At 43.8% G+C, this 19084-nt stretch overlaps 1 protein-coding gene across 6 annotated transcripts in view; it reads right to left on the bottom strand.

Annotated features, from left to right (window-relative positions):
* Positions 1-18628, bottom strand: part of LOC119023174 (glutamate receptor-interacting protein 2-like) — a 34698-nt gene extending 16070 nt beyond the window's left edge. The window contains exons 1-10 of one of the 6 annotated variants that reach the window (XM_037104898.1): positions 18436-18628; positions 12114-12194; positions 11222-11357; positions 9736-9881; positions 8350-8433; positions 8183-8258; positions 7416-7561; positions 3579-3726; positions 3315-3484; positions 154-282 (exon numbers count right to left, since the gene is read on the bottom strand). In XM_037104898.1, coding sequence (XP_036960793.1) covers positions 154-282; positions 3315-3484; positions 3579-3726; positions 7416-7561; positions 8183-8258; positions 8350-8433; positions 9736-9881; positions 11222-11357; positions 12114-12194; positions 18436-18613 — 1294 coding nt within the window. In that variant the 5' untranslated portion in view covers positions 18614-18628. Of the gene's footprint in view, positions 1-153; positions 283-3314; positions 3485-3578; positions 3727-7415; positions 7562-8182; positions 8259-8349; positions 8434-9735; positions 9882-10070; positions 10145-11221; positions 11361-12113; positions 12195-15596; positions 15950-18435 lie in introns of those variants that run through there. The other 5 variants (XM_037104900.1, XM_037104899.1, XM_037104901.1 and 2 more) reach the window with 5 other exon arrangements.
* Positions 18629-19084: the final 456 nt, after the last annotated feature.

Here is a 19084-nt window from a genome sequence, read left to right as displayed (position 1 = left end):
TGGAAAAAAAAAAAACATGCACGAAGAAAAACAGTAATGTGGAAACGGTGTTGGAGTAAACCTCTTGGAAAAGATTTAACAAACGTGCTGAAGAAAAAGGGCTCCTGTTATGGTGTCTCGCCAGCAGCAGTGCTGTCACAAGTGATAACTTACATTTGCAGTGGTCCTGCTGGTTGTGTGGGTGGCTCGGGCTGCTCCATGTCTTGCTATGGCTGGCATGTGGGGGATGGCAGTAGTTGCTGCTTTGGTCCCAGTGATGATGGTTGCTCTTCTGCACTTTTACTGCAGCAGCATGGAGACAAACATATCCATTAAGTGAACAAAATGTACTCCTCGCATGTTTTTTTTTTCCCCTTTCTAAATTCTGACCATGAAATCACGCTTTCACTCCCGTGTCTAAATTTGTAACCAAGCCACTAGGCGCCTGGGGGAGAATTCAGAGCGGAGTAATTGATATTTAATGTTTTCATCGCGGTACGCTAGATTAAATCCTGTGGCTCAATGTATTTTGATGAGCATCTCAGAATCAGTTAGACACACGGAGCAGAATTTGCTTGAAAGGGAAGCGCTGAAAAATAAAACAAAAAAAAAAAAAATCTTACTTTTACGAGCAAGCTTCCAAAAAGCTAAGTGCAAACTGGAGATCATTTTTGTGATTTCATTTTCAACAGAGCCCAAAGGTGCAAAAAAACAGTGCGAGTCAGTTGGCCACTGGGCATGATGTTGTTGTGTTCAGCAGGAAGTGATAGAGGCACGCGGCTCGACCTTGATTGGGCGCAGCTGAAAGCTTGATTGCTGACGATGCGGCGTGTGCTTCTGAATCTGATTGGCAGGCAGTTTGATCCAAATGTGTCTTAATTTAATCCCGTGTGACAATAAACATTTTCCGTGACCTTTTTACTGCTTTGAACGAGATCCTTTTTTAATTCTGAAAGGCGTCGCATCCCTCTTGCATAATAACCCCTGAGAGTATCTGTGAAGCACTCAAAGGGAAACAAGTGACCTCCTCCTGTGTGACACACACCTCAATAATTAACTTCCCCTTACAGTTTCATGCAGCTCAAGTCGTCGCCGAGCGTTACATGTGACAGTAATCCTCGCCGCTTCATTTGCAGGGGTCTAATCCACGACAACTTGCTCACATGGATGGAGGATTTGCTGGAAAACATGCATGACTGCAGTAGCACTTGCCACATTCAGGGGAACCTGGTTAAATCCAACCGTATGTAATCAGACTACACACAGGAGAAACCCTCTGGCCCTTTTCAGAGCACCGGCTTCTTTTGGACTCAATCAAAAACCTGTAAAGCTCTGGCAGCTTACGTTAAGCTCACCTAGGGGAAGCTCTCCAAGAAATGGTGTTTTTTCGATCCAACGCTGAAACATTACCTCCTAATCTCTCAGTGGCCACACTGTATCAGTCTTATTAAATCCCCTCAGGAGATTAGACAAATTGCATCTTATAATCATGTCTTCTCCTGGGGGGGAGAAGAAGCTGTGAAAATATGGTTTTATCTTAATGTGTTGGCGCTGCATTCACGAAAAGAGAAACTGTTACATGCCTGTAATTTCATGCAGAAGTGATGCCTGTGCTGCGGTTTGACGTGAGACAGATCGATAGCCAACATGAGTAAATGCAGTTGAATTATATCACTGAATAATCCTGGAAAGTGTAAATTCTTTTGCCCTTTTCAGATGACTTCATCTTGCATTGACACTGCTCAAGAAGGCACCAGAGAATCTGGATAAAAGACAGATGGACGTTTGGCGAATTAAAGTAGAGCGCAGCGGACTGGGCCAGAGGAAAAATGCACAAAGAGTAAAAACCCAGAGGACTCAGCCTCTCCCTCACAGAAGACTAAACTACAGCTTATTACCCTTTGTCATGTTGTATGATTCCTCCCATGCTCACATGTTAAGGAAACCCTGCAGCTGCTGACCCAGAAATAAGCCCACAGAGCATGGCACGAACATGATCCCTGACAGTGTGTGTGTGTGTGTGTGTGGCTTGTTGGTATGCAAAAGAGACCCAGTGTGTACCCAAAGACAGAGGGATCGTGGCCAGCAGCACACACACACACACACACATACACACACAGAGGCTGATTCACAGCGCATGGATGAAGACAGCTGGGAGGCAGCCAGGCTCCTTACAGCTGTAGGTGAAACAGCTACGAGCAGATCAGTCACAGTGCAATCAGCACAGAGGACAATGTGCTGGAACTACAGCCTGTCGACTGTATATCCCCCACAATGAACACACAGCTTCGTCAAAATGATTTAAATCATGTGGACATTCACTGAAGGAAAACTGCAAAGCCCCCCTACACACTGAGCCAATTTGCATATGTCTTAATACTAATATTACATACAGTAATGTAATGTTTGACAGAGGAGGCTGAAAAGAGAAACAATGCTACACCTGCACAGACACATCTGTAAATTTATATTACTGTATTCTTTTCTTTTCTTCTATCTGCTTCTAATTTTCATAAAAGTCTCCTGTTGACAGTTAATTTATACTGTCGCCTCTTTTGGTCTCAAATGGTTATTTAGAAAGTCATGTGAGCAGTCCGGAGGAGAAATGTCATTTAAGTAAAACTGACATCAACTGAGAGACGTCGGAAACTGTTTTTGTAAAGTCCAAACGGTTGAAACACCAGTTCTGGTTTAATCTTTATTCAGTGTTTTATTTTACAAGCTTTCCATATGTCTTTTATTACGTAAAATCTTAAATTGATAAGTGATTCAGTAGTCGCTTGACACTTTACAGTGAGGTAAAAATGCAAAAATAAAGGCAGCGGAGTAGAAACAGAAAGTGACAAGTTGTCTCAAGTGCTTTAAGCTCCTTTTCATTTCTGATTGCACTGATTTGTATTTTGTGTATCTCTACATTTTTACCCTTTTTAGTCTAATTATCATTATTTATTGATACTTTTCTTTCAGCACAGCCTAGAGTGTATGCTACTATGTCAATATACATATTGTTTGTGAATGTGACTGATGATGACCTTTGAACCCCACTATTGTTTTTTTAGAACATACTTTCTCTTATTACAGCTTTTCAAATGCGAATATTTGCTGTTTTTCTCTGTTGTATATGATTGGCAAACTAAATATCTTTGTTCCTTTTGACAGTCAGATGACAAACACTAGGATTTTGAAGACATCTGGTCGTCTGGAAATAATACGTGTCAGTTACAGCCCTAAATGATCTCTAGATGTCACTTGCTTCATCTCTAATCATGTCTTCTTCCCCCACACCTGTGCTCTTATCTCTCTGTCGTCTTTTTCCTGTCACCTCAGAGTCTTACCTGTGTCCTGCGGCCTGACAGCAAGTCTGCTCTGACTCGCTGGGAGAATTTCCAGTTTGACAACATCAGCGGTGCTGGCCAGCAGCTGTGTGGCCTCCATCAGCGAGCAGTGCTCTGTGCTGGTCCCGTCTATAGACAGGAGGATGTCGCCGACATGCAGTGCTCCACACCTGAGAGGGTGAGACGGAGGCAGATTGTGTCAGTGGAGTGTTTGGGTCCGCGAGGCTGTTGAGCTGTGGAGTATAATAAAGAGGGAAGCTTCACCTTTCCACCACGCTGGCCGGCTTTATCTTGTCGATAATGATAACTTGTTTGCTCCTGTATATCGTTGTGGTAAGGCTGATCCCCAGGCTGGCTGAGGGACTTTTCACGATCTCCACCAGCAGAGGGCCCGAGGCCTGCTGCACTGCCTCTGAAACAGATAAGACACACAGATGTGAGAGAGACCAACAAGATCATTGGATGAAGCTGGATGCCTTTACTCTGTAGTTAATCTAACTTTACATACTGCCACAAGAACTGAACAGGCGAGTCTTAAAGATTCAGGCAACATATGACTTCAGGTTTTTAGCGCAACGTATCACATGTTGTAAAATGTAGATTACAGGTGCAACTCTTCAGCTTTCATATCCATGTTTTTTACTCAGAAAGGGACAACCGAAGCGGTTTATTCAGAGGAACAGACAGATAGAGGACATGTTACTATTTTACAGTTGGGAAAGCAGTACACGCTACATAATTTATTTTAATTATGTAGGACGTGCACTGCAGAGAGGTGTTAATTTATGCTGAAAAACCTGTTTGCATGAAACTGTTTGCATGAATTTATACGGATGAAACATACCGCACATAGAGAAACGTTTCTGTTACATTACTATGCAATTTGGACAAAGTCACTCTGACATTTTACTCTTCTGACTTAATAAAAAGGGACAGGCCATTTTGGATGCAGTTATGAGCCACTTTTGACCGAAAAATTAAATATTTAGCAATAAAATATATATATATATATATATATATATATATATACACTATATTACCAAAAGTATTCGCTCACCCATTCAAATGATCAGAATCAGGTGTTCTAATCACTTGGCCTGGCCCCAGGTGTATAAATTCAAGCACTCAGGCATGCAGACTGTGAAACAAGACATTTGTGAAAGAATGGGCCGCTCTCAGGAGCTCAGTGAATTCCAGCGTGGAACTGTCATAGGATGCCACTTGTGCAACAAATCCAGTCGTGAAATTTCCTCGCTCCTAAATATTCCACAGTCAACTGTCAGCTCTATTATAACAAAATGGAAGCGTTTGGGAACAACAGCAACTCAGCCACGAAGTGGTAGGCCACGTAAAGTGACGGAGAGGGGTCAGCGGATGCTGAAGCGCATAGTGCAAAGAGGTCGCCGACTTTCTGCACAGTCAATTGCTAGAGAGCTACAAACTTCATGTGACCTTCAGATTAGCCCAAGTACAGTACGCAGAGAGCTTCATGGAATGGGTTTCCATGGCCGAGCAGCTGCAGCCAAGCCACACATCACCAAGTGCAATGCAAGGCGTCGGATGCAATGGTGTAAAGCACGCCGTCACTGGCCTCTAGAGCAGTGGAGACGCGTTCTCTGGAGTGATGAATCACGCTTTTCCATCTGGCAATCTGATGGACGAGTCTGGGTTTGGAGGTTGCCAGGAGAACGGTACATTTCAGATTGCATTGTGCCAACTGTGAAATTTGGTGGAGGAGGAATTATGGTATGGGGTTGTTTTTCAGGAGCTGGGCTTGGCCCCTTAGTTCCAGTGAAAGGAACATTGAATGCTTCAGGATACCAAAACATTTTGGACAATTCCATGCTCCCAACCTTGTGGGAACAGTTTGGAGCGGGCCCCTTCCTCTTCCAACATGACTGTGCACCAGTGCACAAAGCAAGGTCCATAAAGACGTGGATGACAGAGTCTGGTGTGGATGAACTTGACTGGCCTGCACAGAGTCCTGACCTGAACCCGATAGAACACCTTTGGGATGAATTAGAGCGGAGACTGAGAGCCAGGCCTTCTCGACCAACATCAGTGTGTGACCTCACCAATGCGCTTTTGGAAGAATATATATATATATATATATATATATATATATATATATATATATATATATATATATATATATATATATATATATATATATATATGTAGAAAATCTTTTAACAACCCAGCAGCAATTGATAAAATCATCTAATAAGCCAGTTGCTTCATTCAGCCCTAATTAAATAACTGTACAGGCTACCTGTCTGTCAACTGAAGAACCTGCAGGCCCACAGGTCGAGGCCTTGCTAAAGCTGTTAGCGAGCCAGTGCTGCAGCCAAAATGTCCCGATGCTAACCTGCTAGCTTGAAAGGGGTGAGTAGTGACATGAAACCATACTGTTGCTGACGTTCACTGTGATGATGTACAGTTTTGTTTTTCCTCACACGTGAGCAAAACACGAGATTTGTTAGATACGGAAAATGATGCCCAAGCTACCTTTGCCTCGCTCACACAACCCGAGCCTGTTGTTCAGCAGCTAACCAAGTTAGCACAAAGAAAACGCTGACAGCTTTGTGCGTGCTCATGACGGCTATTTTGCTTGTGTTTATATGACTGTGGCATTTAACAGAATTGTTGTTGTTTTTTTAATGTGTGTATTATGAGACTTCAAAAGTGAAGATGGTGTGTCGAGCATAGCAAGCTAGCCACTAACACGTCTCCTAGCTGGACAGCGAAAGAGCTACGAGGCGGTCTGGAGGGATGGGATTAGAAGTTTAGCCTGCTTTTGTTGGCGTCTGCTTTTGTAACATGATTGCTCGTAATGCTTTGAGAATTGCAGCAGTGTTACTTACAGACAATTAGTTTAAGCATTTGAGAAAAACCACGATCTTGAACTTCAAAGTAATATCAGCATTTTGTCCAAATTTCATTCCTAAAATAAATGTTTCTTACAACACATGAAACCTCCGACTTATTCGGTCGGGATGCAGGAGGTCTTAATCCTAAACTCCCACGTACAGAAAGATAATGTGTGTCAGCCGTCCTTAGTGACCTGCCCTACTTTGCTCAGAGCGGAGCAGAGTTTGTGATCTTATGGCGAATTAGTCACCGTGACCAAATGGAGGTTAGCGAGTTCCTGTCTTCGGCAGCTCATTGTACTTCTTCTTGACACAATGGCGAGGAGCTCAAAAGAGGTTAGATTCTTTCTGCACACTCGACAGTAGGAATGATTTGTGATGTTAAAATGAGCTGAAGAAGCATCAAAATATGACCGTAAATTTGTCCATCCCAAGAACAAGAATGCAGTCATTATCCACTCATCCTCATGTCACGCAGTCCGGCTCCTGCTCCCAGTTCAGACAGGGTTCACACTATGCCTTTAGTTTAGCAGCTACAGTGAGGTTTTCAGCTTAAATTTCATTTTTTCAAATAAATTTGGGATCTAAGGACGAAAGTATGAAATATTTATTGCATATTGTAAAACAAGTCCTCATCTGCCTCAGTTGTTTAGGAGAATGCTGCAGTGCCGTGAAGCTCCAGGAACATTTTGGCATACAAAACTTTTTTTCTCCTGTTGTGACTTTCCACCTCCTGTCTTTGTCTTTTCCCACAGTTTTCGTGTTTGTCATTTGTTCACTACCCTTGTTAATCAAAGTCTGTTTTTTTTCCCCTCGCTCTTTGACAGTTTTCCATCCTGCCTTCCTGTGTCTGTTTCCAGGTCTTATGTCTTCCCTGTGTTCCCCATGACAGTTTGTCCTCCATTTTTGTATAACTGTTTGGTTTGGTGACAAAATAAAACCAAATACTGCAATTACCGTGGTAAAGAAATGTAATCAATATAATGATATAAATAATACAAGTAAAAAATGAGATTGAACCTGCTATGTTCAGGAGTGCAGAGAGCTCCACACATTAAAATAAAACATGTTACATTACCCATCCACCCTTCTCCAGTTGAAGTGTGCTCATGGGCCAATGTGACTCCCCTGGTGGCGTCTGCAGCACCGACACACACTATTATTTGCCCTCAGAGCAACGTTGCCCTACCATGCCTCCGCATATTCCCCGTGTGTGTGTGTGTGTGCTCACCCATGACAGAGACGTCATACTCAATCAGGAACAGGGCCTCCTGGCCGCTCTGCATCAGCATGGTCAAAGCGTCAGCATGCTTCTCCCTGTTTAAAGGCATCCCGTCGATGCTCAATACCCTGTCTCCGGCCTTCAACGTGCCCTCTCTGAAAGAAACGCAGAAAGAGGGAAAAAATTAAGAAACGCAGGCAACCAGCGCAACATGCTCAGAGAAGCGTTTAATCACCAGTCACAGCAAATCATTAAACAGTTCCACATGAGCGTTCACTCCCAGGTGAGATAAAGGATAAACGAGATAAACGGCTGTTAAGTCTTTGACGGTGAATTTATGCTTGCTCCAGTGTTTTGGTGCTCGCAGTTTTTTGTTTTTTTTTTCATTGGGAAAAGTGCAATGTTGCCTTTGCCTCGGGATGAGCAGTGCCCTTTCTGCTTTGAAGATAACGTACACTATGTGTGTCGCAGGCACAGTTTCATGAGGCAGCTTGATGCAAAAACAAGCAACATGCACATAGAAACACCATACATTTTTAATCTTTCCTTATGGGTGAGAAATATTTTTATTGCAGACAAAAATAAGGCGTTCAGTAAAACACATATCCTCGTGGCCATACATCTAAGGACACACACTGAAGACACACGCTTGCATGCATGCACACAATCGTTTGAATAGGCTCATTCATGCACGATCAAAACATAAAATGCATACATGACACATAAATAGCTACAGACGCACAAACACAACAAACACAATCCAGCCATGTCCTCACCTGTCAGCGGGACCTCCGGGCCTCACATATGTAACCACGAGAGGACGAGACCTCCGCCAGTCCTCGTGGAAACCTCCTTGAAAACAAAACACAGAGATAAATCACTGCAGAGAGCGTGTTATTTTTCCACTGATGGATTTACACAGAAAAACATCCCATTCACTAACCTCTCATGACAAACCCGAAGCTGTTTCCCTCCTTATGTAAGCACACCTCGATGGTTTTGGTTATGACTCCTGAGGAGTTCTGAACTAAAGAGTCAGGAGTACAGGAAGAACGGTTGTTAATCCTCTAACGCCACAGATAAAATGAAGTGCCAGCAGTAAGGCTTTATATTGAGGTACTTGTAAAAAACAATAGCTGATTGATAAGAGGGCCCTTATAAGTACTTAATAGATGGTTATTGACATAATAAGATAATCAGATAATCAACTATAAAGGAAGGAATCTCTGTTGATCCATCTGTGTATGTTATTTGCATATTTATCCGATCTACCTCACAGCTGGCATGTTTAGTTGGCATGAAGTGTAGCATCGACTTTGGTGCAATTTGGATGCACCACACTTTCAATACTGATACATTTTTATGAGCAATGCTTTGTGCCTAGTAGGGGCGTGGCCTCAGCGCTTTGGCTTCCTGGTTCTGCAGACTGAAGCTGGGCTCAAATGTGATCTCATGGGGAAGCAGACGTAAACAAAATGGAGATATCAGCACGGCGCTTTCAGCGAGAGCTGGACGTGAAATTTTAAGTTTCTGTCAGCATCAGTATGCTAGCAAATGTATCCTCAAGGGCTAACGTCAGCTAGCTGTTTATCGTTTTAGGTCCAGTAGCTGCAAAAGAATAATTAATTGTTAACAAATGCACAGTATAGTATGTATTAATGTTAATAAAGCAGCAGCATAGGTTAGTAAAGGCTTAACAATGACATAAAAGGTACACTTTTAAAAGCGGTATATAAAGTATCAAAGTGTTGTTTATAAATGCCTGTAAATGCAATCCAACAATGAACATGTTTATTACGCTATTATTAACACTTATATAATCTTAATCATGTTAATGAAGGCCTTATTACCTAATAAATAAAGCTCATTACCAGGATCTTATTATAAAGCACTACTGTATCAAGAAGTTGAATTATCGTCACGAGAATTCTCACGAGAATAAACAATGTGGAAATATGTCAAATTAATCTCAGTGGGGGATTAATTGTCTGTATTTGATCCATAAAAAAGATTTAAGAGCAGTGAGCTGCCGCTGCGCAGCGCCCAGGGACCAACACTGTTACTGAGGCTGCTGCCTTGACGAAGGAAACCCAATGAGTATCGATCTGCAGGTCGAACGATGTCTAGATGTTGCGGCTAAATTTGGCTGGTGAGTTTTAAGATGTCTATGTTATAACTGTGGTGTCAACACAATTTTAATGACTACAATTCATTACAGCATGCTGAGGTCAAGTCTGGCCTTGACTGGTAGTCAGGATAAACTGGACTGTCAATACTAGTGTGGTATGAAGCCCATGGACTCTCAGGCAGAATATTGAATTTCACCCACCGAACTGAGGAAGCTCATACTCCACCTCCAGCACCACTCGCTCCCCAATGTTCTTCAGCAGGCTGATAATCTCATCGTGGCGAAGCTTCGACAGGTTGATGCCGTTCACTGACTTGATGTAGTCCCCCACATTCAGCTGGTCGCTCCTGTGGAGAGTCACGGACAGATCATCAAGATCGAGGCTGGATTACTAACCGGGTAAAGCGGGCTCAACGCCACCAAGGGCTCAAAAGCTCCAGACTAGAGGCAGAACAAGTGCCGTCTCATGTGAACAGCACATTTAGCCCCAAACAAGTGGACGTGATTGCGATCAAAACGAGATGCTGCCGTCTAACCTGAGATTATTGTTCCTTCTGTTCTGGCAGATTTCTACGGAACGATCCCACTGATTCATAAAGGCCGAAGAAAGTGCTGTCTAATGTGAACATTAACACAAGCGCTCACGGTTAGCTGTAATAATATGCGTCCGGACACTAATGATAATCTGATTATAAAACTCTCTGCAGTGTGTAGACAGCTGTGTGGAGCAGTGCTGGGGGTGGGAAGGCTGAGAGCGTCCCCTCCTCATAACCCTGACAGAGATGATTGTACATGGTGTCTCACATATGACATTCTGAGTCAACGCGCTGCTCATCAGAGGAGCGAATTAATTTAAAAAAAAAAAAAAACATGCTCCGGCCAACTCGCCCTTGTCTCACCTCTTGGCTACATCCAAGTCAGCACTGACAGGGGACAGAGAGAGACGTCTTAAACAGCAGAGCCGGCCGGACCGGATGTCATCGCACAATGTCACTGCCGGTCTCTCCCCTGTCAGCCCGAGTGTCTCTCCACCCAGTAAATTAGCCAGCGCTTTCCACACAAGCATCAAGTCAGCTGTGGAAAGACAAGCTGCTTGGAAGAATTAGCACAGTGTCTATCTTTGAACCTCCTTGGACTTGACAAGCGATGGCTTTATTTGGCCGAGACATTTTTTTCAGGGCTGTGTCATTCAGAAGTGTGTGTGTGTGTGTGTGTGTGTGTGTGTGTGCGTGCGTGCGTGCGTGTGCGTGTGTGTGACAGTTGAGTCACACGCTGCTTGATCATCACGAAACGTGAGTCCTCCTCTAGATTTTCCTTTCATGTGGTTGATGTAGGAGAAAATTGCTTTTAATGTCGTCGACGGTCGGGAAAATGTGTTTAATAGAATGTTAATTAGGCAAAAGACAACATGCGGAGAAAAAAGATTCATATCAAGTAATTACCAGCATTAAGTAAATTAAGAAACATTTCATTCGTGGGCGCATCTCTTATGGTTCCCGGGGGACTTTTATATACGGACAAGTGGAGTGTTACACCGAGCTGATCTAACACAACGCCTGCAGACTTGCAGTTGTAGCGTGCTGGTGTAACTTTGCAACACGTGCACGTGTGTGGGAGCAGAATAACAGGTCCGGACAGCTCGGTGTGGTTGCCAGGTTTGAACCGCCTCACAGAGCAGAGATCTCACCTGGCAGCTAGCCCACCTGGCCGTAGGTTTGACACTCTGGGCTTGCCATCCTTATCGGAGCCTCCGGAGATGGTGAGGCCAAGGCTGCTGCCTTCCCTTTTCATCAGGTCCACCGTGGTCACTCCCCGGTACTCCTCTGCTGACAGATTCAGACACAGGCACAGATCCGCAGTCAGCATCAGCCTCTGCTTGACAGAATCACCCCGTCTGAGAGGCAACGAAAACACTTTTTTCCTCCAACTTTCTCTCCTGAATCTCTCACAGAAAATGCTCCCTGACACATAACCACATACTTTATTTTCTCACTGTCCTGTCCTTTTCTTGTTCCTTCACATCTCTCAATCTGACTGAGTTCTTGTGACGGGTTCAGGAGGAGGAGGAGGAGGAGGGGGTAGAAGGATGTAGTCAGTTTTTTTTTTCTTTTTTCTCAATGATGGAAAGAACTTTAATGCATTATTTCACAAAAAAGACAGCCATTGAAAATTACTGCTAGCTCATCAGCTCATAAATTGAAATCCAATTGTTCCTCTTATGTGAATGAAAATGAGTTTGGCCTTCACTCTGATGGACACGTGGCTTTACAGAGTCATCAGAGGTCTCATTCTGTCTTGTGCTCCACATTGTGCTGCGCTGTTAAATCGCTGATGTGGCCACCGAGTGTGTTTTAGTGCATATGACAGGTATGTCACACAAGCATTTTATTTCCCCCTTATCTAAGCATCCACAACACTGCAACATCAAGCAGAGCACAGCAGACGCACAGACAGAAACCTCAGCGAGACACGACATGACTCTTCTTCACGAGGGTGTAGGTGAATCGGGTGCATGAGCGTGAATCAGATAACAGAACAGGAAACAAAGTTACATGACGTCAGGTTTGACTGTATTGTACCTGAGAAGCTGCGCCTCTGGGACAGATGTGATTGGTCAGCTGTCCCGGACTCCTTGCTCCCCTTCGAGTATGGTCCCTCATCTGAGGAGACAGCAGGGAGGCATGGAGGTGATGTTACGAGACACTGTGGTGACATGTAGGGAAACTCTGCAGCAGAAGGCTAAATGAACACGATCATTCATCGCACACCACGACAGCTGGACACGTTGACGCTCTGAACTGCACCCTGGGTAACGTTGGGGGGGCCCTGGGAGGGAGGCAGCACTTAGCCAACAGCCACATCCATCAGCAGGCATTAGCCGAGTGAAACCGAGCGATCAGCCTGGCCTCAGGACCCCGGAAGGTCACTCTATTTGTTTCCACGACAATCCCATAAAAAGGGTCAAGGGGTTGAAAATATCTCCTCTCTTTTTCTGCAGCCCTAAAAACTGTTCGTTTAACACAAGAATACATTTGCAGTGAGCTTGATGTATGTGACCACTAAAGCATGTTTTTTTTTTTGTTTTTTTCTCCTGAAGGAACAGCATGCGGTTAATGGACTGTTCAGGCATGCAGAGAAAATCATCATTTTAATGTCATTTACAGCAGCTGCTACAGAAAGCTGGGAAATGTTCAATCTGCTCTGCAGGGAAACTGATTTCTGTATTTTTTTTCCCCCCTTTTTACCCACAGTGGGACCCATTTCAGACACAGCACAGGGCTGCCCTCAGATTAGCAGAGCCACTGCTCGACCATCCGAACCTGAATGCAGCTTTACAAACATGTCAGCAGTCACTGTGATGAGGAAACTTGACTTGGCACTTCTCTAATCCTGTCCACTGCGGATTACCTTTTCAGCTGTCCAGGACAGTGATTGAACATCATATTGCAAACTTAAAGAGGAGCTGTGGGGACAGTGGAGGGGGCCATGTTCAGTGCTTTTACACTGCAGGCATCAAACTTAAAGGGCTCAAGTGGCTAAAGGGCTCAAGTCTCCAGTGACTGCTTTGATACAGAGACTGGTTAATAACCGCATTTCTCTCACAACCTATATCAAGAAACTGTATTCATTTGTATTTATAAGCCAGAGAATATTACACCTACAGTGTGAGGTGAACGAGGCAGGTGCATGCTGGGGCTTTAAATGGACGCAATTAAGGTACTTTAGAAACCTGAGCACCTGATTACAGCAATTTGCATCAGATATAGCAAGCTGTCAAGCCGTGATTAATTTCTCAGTCAAATCTGAAAAATCAGACGTGGCACACATATTTTTAGATCCATTTTGATCTACACGTTCAAAGGACATCTTTACATATATTACACGACTGAATAAATGTCCATATATCTGCTTAGAGATCAATGTAAAACACGCTTCTTATAACTGCAGAACTTGCCTGAAAATAGTCACATTTTAAGGTTTTCTTACGTGTCAAACTAATCCAGTGATAGTAGTCTGAACATTTATGGGCACACTGCAAAAAGGAATAGCTAACAGCTAATTTCAGCATACTTTTAAAGGTGCTGATTTGTTACAATGTGAATTCAAATATTAGCTAAATAAATGGGGCTCGATTTGAGCAGAACTCACTGAATGCATGGCAACTTCCTGATTATGTCCCCTTTAAATTAGGTTGATGATAATGATCATCTATTAAATAGAAGTTAGACAAAGAATAAAAGCCAATATAGTGGCTATGTTTCAGCCGTCATGTTTCAGCCTTCCTATATTGTATATAATATAACCAACATTCACCCTGATGCAAGAACTAAGATCAGAAATCAGCTGATTAATTAAGAGCCCCAACAATACAAAAACTGTTGTCAACAACTCTCTTCTGTTGTCTTACAGGTACACAAAGTCCATAAATGTGCTCAGAAAGCAGTGTAAAAGAAGCTCAGAACTTGCCTGAGAATCTTCACATTTTTAGGTTCTCTTTGGTGTTAAACTAATCCAGTGATGGTAATCTGTTTATCCGGGGATTCATTGCACACACGAACTGCTCATAGCTAATTTGGCATACTTTAAATGGTGCCGATATGTCAAAATGTGAAATCCACAGCGTCTTGCTGTTTACACACCACTTAAATGATTCCATGATTTTCCAACACAAGACAGAGAATAATAATAGCAAATTGGTGACAAGATCTTTCCATCTCAGCTTCAGTCATGTTCCATCTTACATCCTTGCATATAACGTAGTATTTGGGAATATAAGGGTTGTCGGTTGTCTCTTTTTGTCTGCAGGCCTCACAGTAAATCAATTTTTATTTGTGTTGATTTGTATAGACTGAACTGGGGGAAGCAAGTGCTCGGAGGGCATCAAGCCCACTGCCTTCTCTCCGTCCACATCGAGTTTCCACATCTTCCTGACTGAAGATGAGGCTTTTGGACAGCTGAGAGGCATGGATCCTTTGTCAAACCTTCTCTGACCTGAAACCTTTGGGCAGGCCTGCAGTGAGGAAACTGCATGAGTCAGACCTCAACAACAGAAATATCTTATCTGGACTTTGCATATTCTAAGCGACGTATGGAACATACATATGCATGATCTGGTATTTCACACTAATTCACACACATCCTTGCACAAATATCCTTCCCAACAGCTGTGAGGCACAAACAAACACACACACACACACACAAAGTGAGCGACACATCACAAGCACATTAAGCTGGACAAAAAGCCTCGTAACCACGCAGGCTCCTGAGGGCCCCTAACAGTCCGGCAGCTGTCATTACAGTCAAAAGGCAACATTAGCTGTGGGTAACGCAGACCCCGACGCTCTGCACGTGACTGAACGCTACTGTAGCATCAAGACATCCCCCAGCCATCCTCCTCCAGCTTAAAAATAACCATCATTCACCCTGATGGCAAGATTTAAGATCAGGAATGAGCTGATTGCTAAACAGCCGCAACAATGCAACAACTTTTGCAAGGAAAAACAAAGAGGAGTATGAGGTTGAGGGAGATCTGCATCTAACAGACCTCGGAGCATCAACGCCGATTAAAAATAAAATTCTGCTGCATAAATGGTGAGTTAATTAACTCCTGATTTAATTCAGGGCACTTGGAGCTATCCCTCTCTTAGCCAATCAGAATGTAGGTTAAATATGGGGGGCAGCACTAACAGTGACAATGAAATCATAATGCTATTTTCAGATGTTGAACTTTTTTTTTTTTATAAACCGGGCCCCGCCAGACCCAGTTTATGTCACTATATCTGCCCCAATTACAGATGGCAGGGTGGTATGCAGAGCTGGTGGTCCAGTCCAGTCGCATTTAAATCTCTTTCAGCCCATCACATAATACTTGTAATGATACATTCAGATTAATCAGCACTCAGGACTTTTTTTTAGAAATAGAAAGGAGCGTTTTCAGTTGCAGTGGCTGCCTGTCAGATCAGATTTAAGACATAAGCTTCCCTCCGATCCACTTGACCCTCCGCTACAACACGAGCTGACCCTCCTTCTTCTCTGCAAAGATCAAACTGTGCGTCTCTTACCAATGCTGTTCTTGGTGTCTCTCCTCAGACCACACAGCATGGCTGTAGTTCAGTCAGAGCAGCCAGCCTCGGGAAGTAACCTTGCTGATCTGTAGTAGTGGGCAGAGAGCTGAGGTTTCACCCGAGGTGAAGAAAGTAGGCGAGCCGAGAGAGTGTCAGCCACTTAGGTGCAACACCATTGTCGTTTCTTCATTCCTCTGCCTTAAGTCCAGCATTTCCTCAGCCCCTTGTCACTGTCGAGCTCCAGAGGGCAAGGTCTGATCCTCAGATAGCCTCTCGTTCACTTCTCTATTTAAACTTGTTGACAAATGATGTCTTTCCTCCTCAATCCTCAGAAATATGAATCTACAAAGATGTGTTTTTCCATAAAAATCCAAAGCGGGCAGAGCAGTGGGTCATGTCCTGTCCTGGCCAATCTCGCCGTGGCTCCATTTTTGAGCTATTCCAACTAATCATTCGTCCTTTTCCAGAGGGTCTTTCATCCCCCCTGTTCACACACTCACATGAGCTCACACACAGCACTGCCCGCCTCTCTCTCTCTTTCATACAGAGCTGGAGTGAGAGTGTCTGCGCTCTCTCTCTCTCTCTCCCGCTGCCAGAGGGGTTCAGTGAGGCAGGCACACACGATAGTCACTCCCTCCCCCTGCACACACACGCGCACACACACACACACACACACACACACACACACACACACACACACACACACACACACACTTTATCCATTTCCCACCAAGTCAAACACCCTTCATCTGCACATCCTCAAACCCACCCACACACACACACACATACACATACACACACATGCTGAGATTAGACACGACAAAACTGCGCACACTCTACTCTCTGCACAATTAACACCACCTGCACATCCATTGCCAGACTGAGCCTTGCACACAGTCACGTTATTCTCACATACAGACTGCAACCGTTTTAAAGGGCCTGGATCTGTTAGTCTGCCTTGCAGTGACACGCGCGTAATGGAAAATGCATATGCAAAATTCTTGAGCAAGAACAGCTGCCTGCTTGTGAACACACCACGGTGTTATTCATAAAAAGTGCGGCTGTAGAGCACGAGGCTGTGACAGATTGTAGAAACTAGTCACACATACGCAAAACATCAAAAACAAGAATCTTGAGTGAATGTGTGAATATTGAAACTCACTTTCCTCTGAAGCATCTCGCCCACAGGAGGGTAAAAGAGGCCTCCATCCAAACACGGAGGGGACTCACTGGTCTGCCGACTGACCCGCCGCCACACCTGTCCGACCATTTGTCTTGGGCACAAGCCTCGACGCCTGCCACTTCCTGACCCCCACCGACAACAAACACCCTCCTCGGGCCTCACTGGCAGCCCCTCTGAACCTCTTCTGCTTCATTTGCTCTGGTCGCTGCAGACAAATTGTTGTCTTTGCTGAGGCTTTTGTAGGCAGAGACAACAACTGCGTGACCACACAGCACAGGTTCAGAAACTCACCATGTGAAATCAAACCCTCTAATCCACAACTGCTTATTCTACAGATGTGTAAAGTGATTACAAACAAACACTTTTTTTTTCCTTCCCCATGTTTCTTCTCGCTGTTGCACAGAGCCTAATTAGTCAGCTATTCCAGTGGACACAATACTCCTTGGTGTAGATAATTTCCTTTGAGACTTCTGTCCTTAATACCCCATTTACAATGTGCATAGTCTTTCAGAGCGAGACTAATTAATTTCCAACAGAATAAAGAGAGGCGGGAGGCGGAGCAGTGTGTTGGACTGATAAAAAAAAAATAAAAAATAAAAAAAACCTCTGGGAACGGGTGGCAAACGCTCAGTTGTAATAAAAATTGACTCTTTTGCTCTTCCTCTCGACTAGATATCAGCATTATTGATGTAGAGTGAGAGATAATGCTGGCAGTAGATTAAGAAAGCAGGATCTTTGCAGTGACTTTGCCACAAAAAAACGGAAAAGTAAGACTAAATATTTAAAGGGCAATATGTAACCGTCATACATCTTTTGAGTTCAAGTTCCACAAAAAAAGTTTGTTAGTTAGCTCTGTTAGCCTTGTAGCTAACAGTCCAGACTGGGGCATTCGGGGATTAGCTGGTTAGCATGCGTACGTCAGATAATGTCAAACTGTTATCTATTCACAGTGTTGATTATTTTAGTTAATTTCTGAAGGTTTCCAACTCAAATTCTCACATACTGTGCCTTTAAGAATCTCCAACATGTCATGACCTGTGAATGCTTTCGCCCTTTAGTCCTCGTTTTTACATTTTTCAAATGCTTCACCACATTATTCTGTGAAAATAATCCGAGAGTAACCCACATCTTCATTACACACAGACAAAGCAGTTATTCCAGGCCGAAAGGCCTGAATCTGAACCCGCTCCCTCCTCAATCGAATTTGACCACACTGCCATCTCATGGTGATCCCATCCAGTTGCAATGTGAGGGTCTGAAAAGCAAAATGACTAACTCGTTTGGTCAGCCAGCACACATCAGCTGTGTGACAAAGAGGAAAAAAAAAAAGAAGAGCCAGAGGATAAGGATGTGTCACACGCACTGACGCTGGAGTGTTCACCTTTAAGGTCTGTCAAATAAAAACAGATTTCAGTCATGCGAATGTTCAGTTTAACAGGCCTGCTGTGCACACACACACACACACACATACACCAACACTTTTTAAATTAATTCAGGTAATGCAAGCTGGTGACATTTAGGAAGGAATTCATTAGAGATAAACAACAAAACTCTGCTTCTCTAATACTGCTTTGAAATCTTATATGTTTTGGTCAACTATTTCACAAAAGAAAGAAAGAAAAAAAAACACAAGAAGACACAAGTCTGCTTTACCTTTGGTTCTCCCTCTGATGATGCCCAGTCGACATCTGAGAGAAAAAGAGAACATCCTCCTCTTCCCTCCGGTCGACCGGCTGCTTTTCCTCAGGGAATCTGTCTGAGGAAAAGCGAAGGAGAGCTGCTTGGGAGCCAGGCGCCCCTTTCCGAACACTACCCTTGCTGACATGTTCATTTTCTGACCGGTGGCAAGCAAAAAAGAAAAAAAAACAGTCTCTGTCCCCTTCCTGAGGCTCTCACCATCTCAGAGACATTGCAGTGTCTGCCTGTCCTGCTGTTTCCATGTTCTCCTCCCTCTCTGGAGAACGTCCAGTCCTTTCAGGTGAGTCCTCTCCAAGCCACTCCAGAAAACAGGTGTTGTTTTTTTTATTAAACCAACACTCGTGCTGTTTCTTCCCCAAACCTCATTCGTAATTGACTTCCTTTAGTTCCAAACAGCCACAAGCTGACTGGCTAAATAAATGTTATGAGTTGTTTTTTTTTTTTTTTGCATCCCTGGCACTGTCACTTTTACAGGAACAGATGGCAGAGGGCTCAGGGCTGTGGGGCACAGCTTGCCTGCCAGAACGGAATGGAAACTTTCTCTGCAGGGAGCCGCCTCTGAACATCCTTTACAATGTGAGCTGGCCCTTACAAGCCAGCAACT

Source organism: Acanthopagrus latus, chromosome 7 (genome assembly GCF_904848185.1).
Source record: "Acanthopagrus latus isolate v.2019 chromosome 7, fAcaLat1.1, whole genome shotgun sequence".
Lineage (NCBI taxonomy): Eukaryota > Metazoa > Chordata > Actinopteri > Spariformes > Sparidae > Acanthopagrus > Acanthopagrus latus.
This window is presented reverse-complemented; position numbering and strand designations above follow the sequence as displayed.